Raw genomic sequence first — 12,038 nt, forward strand, 5'->3', positions numbered from 1 at the left:
AAAACATGAATAAAATTGTTATGTTTTAAAGACAATTTTGTAGTTACTTTATTTTTGGCTTTTGTTATTTATGACATCATTTTGGGACTTAGTCAATTTTTCCCAAATGTTGCCATCAATGCCAAAGGGGGAGATTGTTGGCAATATGGTTAGAAAGATGTCTTAGTGGTTGTCATTTATGGCAACATACATTCAGTGTTTCATTCATGCATTTAGATATAGAAAATTGTGTAAGTGTTAGACAGTTTGCAGCAACACAATGTACAAATGTTAAGTGTACAGACGACTTGTTGAGAGTTAGGTCATGCGTAGTTAAGGACAACTTTATGACAGTATCATGATGATGTGTGCCCGTGCACAGATATGTATGGACAATACGGTGTGAGTTATGATTTAAATACCAGTGTGGGTATTTAGCAATGCAGAACAGAGAATAGCAGTGAATTGGATTGTATGGCCTTAGGAATTATTTTGGTTACGAAATAATTACTAAGTTGTGATGAGCCAACTATGTGGACATTATTATGTCAAGCGTGTGAACACATGAAGGCCAACTGAGCATAATTTTGTGAATATGCAAGGTATAAGTAAAGATCTTATCTTGCAAAGATAAGGGTGCTATCCATGATAGACAAGTAAGTGTTAAGTGATATGCGAACTATTGTGTGAACAATTTAAAGGATGTGCGAGTCTTATGTGATGTGAATTCTGATGTATGATCAGAGCAAGTGTGAAGTACAATAGATAGCAAGTATTGTATGTATATTTATTCTTGTAAAGAACTGAAATGTATTATCGCATGTTAGGGCAGTGGGCTCTTCTTGCATACATTGTATTTGTTTTACCAACTCTTAACAAGGTTGAAGCAGCTCCTAATAGGGTTAAGGCTTCTAACAAGGCCTAGTCTCCTAACAGGGACTCAAGACACTATATGTGCTTCATAGACTTCTAAAAGGGTCAACATCCTTAACAGGATCCAATTGTTTAGTGAATTGTGTAGTGGGTATCATCTCCGTTGGGGTTTTCCCTTGGCCAGGGTTTTCCTAGTTAACGAATAATGGTGTTATGAGTTATCTATGTGCATGGTTATGTTTACTGTTCAACATTGTTGGTCTACTTTCATATGCAAGTCATAAAGTAATTAACAATTTTCAGTCGTGGACAAAAGTTTGTAGAATACTAATTCACCCCACCTCTCTCAGTATTATTTATTTCTAACACTTCCGACTTTTGCCAACTAAAGCATAAGAAAAACTTATGAAAGCTGATGAAGCACACCAATATATTTGTGGTTTGAGCCAGGTTTCCTAAGGAGATTTTCTGTCAGAGTGATGCATCTTCAGCAGGGACTTGGTTCCCTATGTTCAGATGAAAAACTTTTTGGGGTTGTGAAATGGTAATCTGAAATAGAAAAGAGTAACTAATTAAAATGGAGCAAGTCATTTAAAATGTAGTCAACATTCTCAGGCTTATTATGCTTCCTTCTTGACCATTCGTACTAAATTTTTGGATTGGTAAAAGGCTTGGCTCTATGTATATGGTTACATCCAAAAGACTCCCATCTGCTATCTTTTGATTGGTGTAGGGTGCTTATGCAGGCAATGCTGAATTTTATTTTCGGCATGTCACCTTAGGGTGATTACCGTTTGCAGCTCTGGTGTTGGCTAGAAAACTGTGTAAATTTACTTTATTTTTTTGTGTTTTGTGGTTAACTGTACTGAAATTGGCTAGAAAATTGTGTAATTTTACTTTATTTTTGTGTTCTGTGGTTAATGGTACTCAAACATGGCCTAGAAGCCAATGTGGAGAGGTGTGCTGTGAATAAACTCATTTAATCCATTGACTTGACAGATGCGCTGATGTTTTTTTCTTATCTTCTACACTGCTAATTAATCCGTTCCTGTGTCCATGTAGCTCAACAACTATGCACTGACGTTACATCTTCGCAAGGCTGGAGAAGGGAGCTCAATTCCTGGACGTTTTCATCCTGATGTTTTTTAGTTTAATGCTCGAGGCCCTCTCCTGGTTGCTGAACCTCTTATTGAAGACATCACTATCTGATGGAAGAACTGCTTTTTGTATTCTTCCATGATGACTGAAGTTGCTGACATGATTTTAATTCAATCAACCAACATGTTTGGATTAAGATTTTTTTCCAGAATCGGAGGCTCCAAAATAGCAACAAAAATGAAAATCATACATATTGTTTCGTATATATATTCCATCATCACTTTTAATACGTGCAGATTGTTCTGTATATAGCCTGGCAAAGAAACAGACTGTTATCATACTTTGCAATACTCTTGCACAAGATGTCCAGTTATTTTTAACCAATGCTTATCTCCTAGGTTAGGGTATTAATGCGAGTCACTGAATTTTAGATTCAGAAGCTAATATATTAAATTTTATTCAGTAAAGTGATGGCTCATTTAGATACTGTTGTGCTGTAATAATCACTTTGAAGTGATTTATGCTTTTCTTTTTTCCAAATTTTTATCATTTAACTGAAGTTTTCACTCGTAAAAGTGAACAGAGTTGCAATATATTCAACATAATTATAACACTAAGGGAAAAACGAGCTTGTTATCTAATTGTCAAAGGGAATGGTTTGCAAAGCAATTGATGTTGATTAGGTGTGTTTATGACTCAAATCTCTTCGTATAAGTTTCACACATCTATTCTCCGAACTTGTGTAATAGTTTCTATTATTGAAGTTAAATATGATTTTGAAAATAATAATGGCCAGAACAGTTAATTTCACCCGTCTGGTATGCCAGAAATATCTAGTGGGGTAGGAGAAAACAATGTTGGACTGTATTGAGAACATATACCAATGTCGACTCGTTGATTGTTTATCTCTTGCTTATACCGACTGTTCAGCTCATTCATTGCCATCGAAAACTGATTTCAATTGGCTTCAAGTTGCATGTGTATCAACTTGGTAGCGGTTGCTGCATACCAGCATACCCTACAAAAAGTTAATATTTTATGCATTAATTGTAACACGTTTGGGTAACAAAATGTGTACTAGTTTGGGCCACTCAGACGAACCTTGCCTGAGGTAGCACATTTTCACCAATTTCCACCACTTGTTTTAGACCTGGTTTTGCGCTTTTCTTTTCCTATGGGGCATTATCATTTCAATGAGAGGTGCGTAATGAGTTTTTCTGGTCGGTAATAATATTGTTGCTATCACATGCTTCTGAATTTGAGATTTTGTGTCTCTTTTATTTTGCGCGTCTTTTATTTTGTTTTTTTTGGTTTTTGATTTTTAATTTTATTTTTCTTCTTTTTATTATTTTATATTGTATTTGTTTAATCTTATGTCAACCTGTTTTTTAAAATTTTGTCTGGCTTTTCTTTTTTCTTTTTATTTCTTTTTCATTTCTCCTTTGTTGGTTTTAGTATTACGTCTTTCGTATTCTTTGTCAATTTATGTGGTGCTTTTGGTCTTTTTTGTCATTTGTTAGTTAACTTGGTTTTTGTTTGTTGGTTTTCTTTCTCATTTTTCTTCATGATTTCTTAGCTTTTTCCTTTTTTATTTTTCTGTTTAATTGCTATTTTTTCAATTTTTGTGGCCCTTTATTTCTTTTTTGTTGCGTCTTGTATTCTTTTGTCCTATTTATCTTTGGAGTGAATCTAGAGTTGCAACAAATTTTCTGCTATAGACCTCTTGCTATTCATCCCGATGATGGATCACAGAGTGATTCAAAATGTTGATGCTAAAAATACACAATCAAAACTAGAAACAGATTGCAAAAATTTGATATGTTTGAATAATATTGTTCTTTTTAAATAATGTTTATATTTGCACGCCATAATTTGCAATATGTCTCCCTTTCAAATTAGAAGACAACAAAACAAAACCTACCATTCCACCATCCTTCAATATTCGTTTCCTACCATTTTATGCAGTCTACTCAACATTACAAATGTAACATCACCAAATCTATACAACTACTAAGGATACCATTGACGGTAAAAAAAAATCAATCTATCCCATGAAAGTATGATATTAACATCCTTTTCTTGTCATTTACAACTTGATTTTTGAAGAGTTTCATCTACTTACATTGGTGCCAAATTGTTGCTTTTTTGGCTTTGCCTGTGATGTTCGTATGGTCTTGCATCTTTTAGGTACATGGCGGTGATCTTTTATTACTGTGAAATCTTGGTTTGCTTCAAATGACCCATTTGAAGATCAATCCATTACACATGTAAGATCTTCATCAAAGAAAGAATTCACCATCCACTTTATGATTTCCACGTCATTTGCTCTCTCCAAACCATAGGCTAAAACAAGAGAAATGATATCGACAGTGAATTGATATTGGTGTTTTGCCTCTATGAAATGCTTCGTCAAAAGCTCCAAGAGTGCTTTCACCACATCTAGTCGCTTGCACTGCACAAATTGTTTTAGGCGTTGGGCCTTGATTGGGCCATATTGATTTAGGAGCATCTTTGGGTCATTGTAGGTCTTGCATCACCTAAAAATATTTCAAATCCTAAAATGACTTTTTTGTTCAAACAACCATAGTGGCGAGTTGTGGCTTGCAATGAAGATTTAATGGAGGTACGCTCTGATACCACTGACGAAGTACTGCATTGATACCACTAACAAAGGGCCACACCACCCTTACCAACTCATGACAAAGAATGCAACAAGATCTCTCAAGATCTAATCCAAACCCAAGCTAGCCCAGATCCACACTCTGGTAGAAACCTCCGAGATCTCAACTTGTGCTTGCAAGCCACCAAGCAACCTCCTTGTTTCTAAAACGCAGTCACTAGCTCTTCTCCAACCTTATTCGAGATCCAAGTGTAAACTACTTCACGTTCGGCGCTCTGTTTACACACAACTCCATCACAATCCTGTTGTAAACTGCCTCACATTCGGCGCTCTGTCCACAGACTCAGGAAAACTCACTCTTCACTTCCTCCTCTTTCACACCTTAAAGCCTTCGCACCTTCCGCCTTTCACACCTTGAAGCTTTCACCTTCCAAAGCTTCCACTTCTCAAGCTTTCACCTTCTTCTCGAGCTTCCACTTCTCAAGCTTCTCTTTGAGCTTCTCCTTCTCAAGCTTCTACTCCTTAAGCTTGATTTAGAAATGCTCATATGCCTTGCTTAAATAGGCAATTACCACCCCATGCATGACTTATCCACAACTTTCTAGAATTCCTCCACAACCTTCTACAACTTCCATAACCTTCTAGAATTACAACTAAGCACCACCATGTGGCCCAATTAGAAAATTAGATTTCTTTTATGGATCACAACAAATATTAAATGCAAGATTTAAGAAACTTTCCATAAGCTTCTAAGATGCCACCTACACACCTTGATTAATGGAATGACAACTAATTTCTCATTTTTTAATTTTGTGCCACCTATGCACCTCGAAAATAGAAATTCCTCCTCTTTTCTTTTTCTCCTTTTTCCCTTTTTATTTATTTATTATTTCTCCTCTAATTTTTGTCACTTTCTCTCTCCTCCAGATTTTTTTTTTCAATTTTTGTTTTTATTTTTTTGCCAATAATTTTTCCATGCAAGATGCTCCTGCATCAAGATTAATGCCACAATGCTTAATGGTGCATTGTTTTATGTTGTAATATGTTTAATCGACCCTCTTGTGTGTTCACACAACTCGATATATCTATTTGGGATTCTTATATATTTGGGTCTTGACCTATTTGTTTGTAGTACATTTCCTTTGTCTTGGAAATTAATGATCAGATACATTGACTTGTGGCTGGCGATCTTGTATATAAGTAGGGTAGTGGTCCTTATTAGAGTAGGGCTATAGGCAAGAGTGCTAGATGACGAGTTCTTGATGGCAAAGGTGCAAGGTGGCTGGAAGATAGAAGGATAAGAAGACATTTAGTAGAAGCAATTAGGATAACTAGAATTTGAAGTCTCATTATTTTGAAGGATGATCACTTGTCCAAGGTTGGAATGTCTAGTTGCAGTTGTATATTGACATTGCTGATGTAGTATTTGCATTTGTAGATCAACTTGATGATAATTTAATGCTATTTCTTTCTATGATATTTATTGATGTTTAGTTTGTTTGGGCATTTATGTTGTGGTTTAATCTAGCTACAAGGTCGTACATTTGTTTTGGAGATTCTCTACTTTACTGCATCAAATGGTATCAAAGCATGGTTTATATAAGAGCGAAATAAGCGCTTGAATCTGGTGTCTTTGACTCGCATGCCTTGCTGTGGTGTGACAATAATGAAGTGTTTTATCCACATCAACTTGAGGATAGTGCAAGGTGGAAAGAGAAAGATTGATTGCTTGGAAGATTGGAGATCACACTTGTGAACCTAGTTGTGTGGTGACAAAAGATTAAATTTGACATACAAATATGGGGGGTTTGCACAGGGAGGATTGATTGGTTGACAAGTTGATAGTTTCTTGGTTAACAAACATACCTAGTTGCTTGAAGGATATTGTATGTGTTGGTAGATTTTTGGTTTGGATTAGGGAAATCAACACTTGTAATTAGATCATTGAACTTGAAGAATTGAAGATTGGAAAACTTTGCAAACACGTTGTCTAGAAGGGTGAATCCTAGAAGACTAGAGCAAATGATGGAGGATTTCATAAATGAGATAAGGACCAAGATTTGGAATGCTTTGGTTGGGGCTAGGAGAAAACTTGAGATTGAAAATGAGTTTGAGGAAGTTGTTGAAGACCTTGAGACAACCAAAGTTGATATTCCTACTGAGGAGGAATGATTGTTGAAAGATATAACAAATATGTAAGAGTCATACAATTGATGTTGCATACTCATCTAGTTCTTTAAATCCAAAAGAATTGATAGGTTGGATTAATGTACTAGAGGGTTACTTTGAGCATGAAGATGTTAGAGATCCACAAAGAGCTTGAATAACATAGACTAAGTTAAAGGGTCATTTACAAGGAGTTTTACAAGATGACAATCAAATTTGGACACCGAGAGTCATCTAATAGACTAAGTTAAAGGGTCATTTATAAGGAGTTTTACAAGATGACGATCAAATTTGGACACTAAGAGTCATCTAAAGAAAAGGTTAAGGGTCATCTAAAGAAAAGGTGGCTAGGTATGTTAATGGTTTGAGACCTAACATTCAATGGGTTAAACATGCCGAAGATTAGTACAATTGAAGATGCTTATCAACATGCCCTAAAGCAATAAGTTTAGTTAAAAAGAAGACAAATTACCCCTAAGGATAGAGATAAACTGGTAAGGACAAAGATAAACTTGTGATTGAAAAACTTGATCTTAAGATTCATGGAAAGGGTAGAGGAAACTAACCACTCATACAAACATTCCTTGGTCTTGAATGCCATCTTCTATTCATAACCCTCCTTGATCTGAATCTAGTGATACCCACTCTTGAGGTCTATCTTTGTGTAGTACTTAGATTCACTCAAGTAGTCCATAAGATCATCTACTCTTGATTGGGGTAATTTGTATTTGATGGTTATCTTGTTTATGGCCCTAGAGTCTGTACACATCCTTCACTCTCCATAACTCCTTTGTTGCTAGTATTGCAGGTACCACACACAGACCCATGCTCTCTCGAATTATATTCTTCCTCAGTAATTCTTGAACTTGTCTATTCAATTCCTTAGTCTCAGTAGGAGTCATCCTATGAGAAACTTTGTTAGGCAAACTAACTCTAGGGACTAAGTCTATTTGATGATTGATTTGCCTTATTGGTGGCACCCCCTTAGAGACTTGAAACTCATTTAACAGTCCCGAAACCTCTACTGGACCTTCTCTGCTACTTCTCCACCCTAGGAATTAAAGCATAACACATGCTGATGTTTCATGTCATCAATAAAATTTCTCCCATCAATAATACGTACCCTAACACTACTACATACCTTTGCTTCTTATTTCATTAGAGGTTTCATCCTTTGTTACAGATCAAATGCTTGCATGACCATCATGTACAGTGTGCCTATCATACTGCCATGGCCTTTCAAGTAACATGACATGCATTCATAGGTATGATGTCACATAGTACCTCACCATGGTAGCTCCCAATCTTAAACTTCACCATGCATTGTTCATTGACCATGACCTTGTGGTCATCCTACAACTATACAATCTAGTATGGATGTGGGTGTCTCTCTCTTGAGCTTTAACTTTGTGACCATCTCCTCTAATACCAAATTGTCAATGCTCCCATTGTCAATAATCGCATCATAACACTTGTCCTCACACCTACACCTAGTGCAAAATAGACTCTTCCTCTAATCTATATCCTCTTCATTTATTAGGGTTCTCCTAACAATGAGGGTTTTTCCCCTCTGCATAATTTGAATGCTCAGACTTGGCTTCTTTATCTGCATGTGCCATTCACCTGACCTTCAACTCTCCTATTTGTCTTCCCTTAGCGTTGATGACATTCATAGGCTTGATGCCCTTCTTCACTGAAATGAAAATAATTTCCTCTGAAATTGCCTCTCCTTGGTACTTGTCTAGGCCTTCCTCTTCATCTTCCTCTTTGGTCTCCATAATTTTGATCATGGGAGCGGTTGAAATTTTCATTCCTTTGATTTTGGTTGGTACCAACATCTTCATTTTTCCTTTGATCCTCATTTTGATTTCCAAAAGAGCTACCACCACCCCTTCCTCCTTGGCCTCTTTGTCTTTGTGTTCCGTCAAACCTCTTGCTTATCTCATCCTCATCTCTCAAGGAAAATTAGTATGCCTCTTCAATGTTGGCCATTCTAACCAAATTTAGCTCAACCCATTAAGCTAATGAGCAACCTTCTCCTTATTAGCTTCTACTTTCCCTGTCCAGATGAGAACTTAGTAGAACTCCTCTATATACTCTTGGACAATTTTTTTGCTTGCTTCAACCCTTGCATCTTCTTGAACAAATCAAGCCCATAGTCAATGGGAAGAATTATTTCTTTAGTTTATCCACCATCCAAATTGATCTTGTTATTTTCACCTTTCCTCTGTGATTCCTTTCTAGTTGGATGTCTTGCTAGCAAATTTTGGCATGAACCTTCAATTTGGCCTTTGTGAACTTGACCAACTTCTACACCTTCATAGTCAAAATACCAAATATCATTGATCTAATTGATTAAATCTTCTAGGTTAAGGTTTCCAAAAGATGTGGAAACTTGAATTTTGGCCCTTTTTCCAATTCTAGAAACAACCCTCAGAAGCCTATCAGCCTTTGGATTCCCATCTACTTCTTGAACCTCTTAAACTTGTTCCTCTTCTATATGTTCTTCCTCACTTTCCTCTCCAACCCCAATATTAATGCCTCTTTGTATTTGTTCTTGCAAGGCCTCTACTTGCCTTTGGAGGGCTTTAAAACCTTTATATGTAACACCTCTAGGTCTTCCACCATTGTTCTTTTGTGGAGGCATTTCCACACTTATCTCACAACCTACAACCACACTCCTAGTGCAAACTACCTCGCAATTGACAATCTGTCTATACACTTAGGAACTCCTATTCTAATACCAATTGGCGAGGACACAAATTTAGACAAAAGTGAACATAATAGAAAGGAAAATTGCTATTATTTGAAATAAGAAGTTATCACATGCATTGCAATCCAAATAGACCAACTACATGCCTTGTGGGCTACACTATTATTATATTTTAGAGAAAACACCCTTCACACAATATCTTTTTCCAAAATCCTCCGAAAATTGCCTTTTCATCTCAAGGATGAGCCTTAAATAACCTCTTTTAGGTTTAGTGATATGAATAGAATTTACAATTTGATATTCGGCAGTTGGTGACTAAGAAGAGGTTTTGAAATTCAAATCATTTTCATAATTATGACCCGCCAATAAAATAACTATTTTTTCTACATTTCATATTTTTCAAGAAATCTTCACGTGTACAAATATATTTTAAGAAATCTTCACTTTCACTATACTCCAACATTTCATTAGTATGTAAACTAGAATGAATGGAGCATAAAAGTTCATGGTGCATCGAAAAATCCACATGATATTTGCAACAAGTATTTTGAATCTTAAGAGGTACATAAATGTACTATCTTAAATTAAAAGAACTTGATCATTTTAATGATGATTTAGCACCCATTCAATGCAAGCTCATCATTCATTTGCATCTCTCTTCTTTTCTTCCCCTTTCTTCTCATTTCTCCTAGGCAAAATTAGGGTAGGACATAATAGATCATCTTTAATGCTCCTATTTTTATGGCATAAAGTTCAAGGTAGGATATAACCAATTGTGTCCTCGCTTTCCTTCATCCAATCAGTCAAAATTTATTTTTTATATCATAACAGTCTTATATCAAAATATGTGTTTGATTTCTAGGATTTGGGATCTATTTTGGGACCCTGAGGGAATCTTGAAGGTCCTAGGCCTTGGTTAGCAAGGATGGAGTGTGTGTCTACTCAATCAGGGATGTAGTGCATCCCAGTTGGGGCAATCAAGGACATAGTGCATCGATTCTTTAGGGATAACTTTAGTGGTGAATATTTGCCAAATGACAAATTTCACTCATTAGGGACCTTGAATTTGGTAAAAAACTTTGCACTTTCAGGGTGGGCATGTCGCCCACACTTTATGAAAATTGGGTCCCATTCTTAGACGAATTGCCAATAATGATACATAATTTTTATTTATTTTGGCGATGATTTCACCAATGGAATTTAAAGCCTACAATTTTTGAGGCTTGTCTTATTCGATGGAGACATCCACCAATGTGTGGTAAATCTTTAAGTTAGGATATGTTAAGTACGTATACTTGACATGTGTCACTATTCCAGAGACATTCCAAGTAAGTTTTTATCCTTTTAATCTTTGACCCAAAATAGTTTTGGTTGTGGGCAAGTGTCATTATTTTGGAGAGTTTCTTTAAAACTTGTTCTCCTTTAACATTTTGGCCCAAAATAGGATTTATACCATTGATTTAGGATCATCTGATGTTTATTAAATAGGGTTACTATGTTTAGATGATATAAAATAATTGTTTCTAGGTATTTGCACTTCTGGTCATGAGTTTCTTTAAAAATTAAAAATTCGCCAAGGTTTTACATAATTTCCATGTGACAGAAATAAAACCGCAATCAGAATATAACTATTCTATTACCTGGTTGTTACCAACCATTTAGCGAGTTGTAGTAAAAAATAAATATCTTGAACATTAGCTTGCAACATAACAACAATCACACATTTGATACCATGATTTTTAACATGGAAACCTTGTGAAGGGAAAAACCACCTTGGACCGAAAACCCAAAATTTTCACTCTTTTGAAGTGATCTCTACTAGTAGCCAACCTTGTTAAAGGTTTACATACACATTGTTAATGTAACCTAGTTAGATAATTTACCCCAAATGATCATCTATACCTTATCACTCCTTGATCCTATCTAAAGAGTCGCCTACTCTAAAGGACATACAAACATCACTAATTGATATTACCATATAGAATTTCACTGACTTATTAGGTTTACTCGGTTAAGATATTTTTCTTCCACAATGATTAGAAAGTAACAATATAAGCGATCTATTAGGTTTAGCACTACCTTGTTTTTTTAGATCTCTTTTCTGCTCGATCTCTTTTTGATATCTATCTGGCTAATTCACTCCTTCTCTTCCATTTCTTCCTTAACTCTTCTTCTCTCTTCTCTCTTCTCTTCTTGGTTCTCCTTGCTTCCTTTAGCTTCAACAACTTCGCACTTTGATCCCCTTAATCAACAAATCCATTAGCAACCAAAAACTTGTTCCAATTCCTCTTTAAATAGTAGTCTCTCTACTTCCCGATTCTTCCATATTTTCTTGCTAAAGCACAATCGTCAATCTTAGGTTCATTGCATTTAGTCACTTAAAAAATAGAGCTTTTATAGAACTTTGTGCTCATCCTTATCCTTCTTAGATCTCCATCACCAGATCTTCATTATATTTTTCCAACCGTAGACCTTGTAACAAATTTTGACTCATGTCTTTGAACTTCTAGAACATTCTTTAATTTCACTAAAAGTCAGCTTCAAATTCTGTCTTTATAAACTTGTTCTTCTTGTTGTTACTCGGTGAAC

General features: G+C 35.7%; 1 protein-coding gene across 1 annotated transcript in view; it reads left to right on the plus strand.

Moving 5' to 3' along the window:
• Nucleotides 1-2,417, plus strand: part of LOC149563446 (uncharacterized) — a 71,058-nt gene extending 68,641 nt beyond the window's left edge. Inside the window, exon 5 of the mRNA XM_089826705.1 lies at nucleotides 1,915-2,417. Within this exon, the coding sequence (XP_089682831.1) occupies nucleotides 1,915-2,001 (87 nt within the window). The 3' untranslated portion in view covers nucleotides 2,002-2,417. The remainder of the gene's footprint in view (nucleotides 1-1,914) is intronic.
• Nucleotides 2,418-12,038: the final 9,621 nt, after the last annotated feature.

Source organism: Cupressus sempervirens, chromosome 4, assembly GCF_028749045.1.
Source record: "Cupressus sempervirens isolate cs-2001-9-10 chromosome 4, ASM2874904v1, whole genome shotgun sequence".
In the NCBI taxonomy this organism is placed as follows: Eukaryota; Viridiplantae; Streptophyta; class Pinopsida; order Cupressales; family Cupressaceae; genus Cupressus; species Cupressus sempervirens.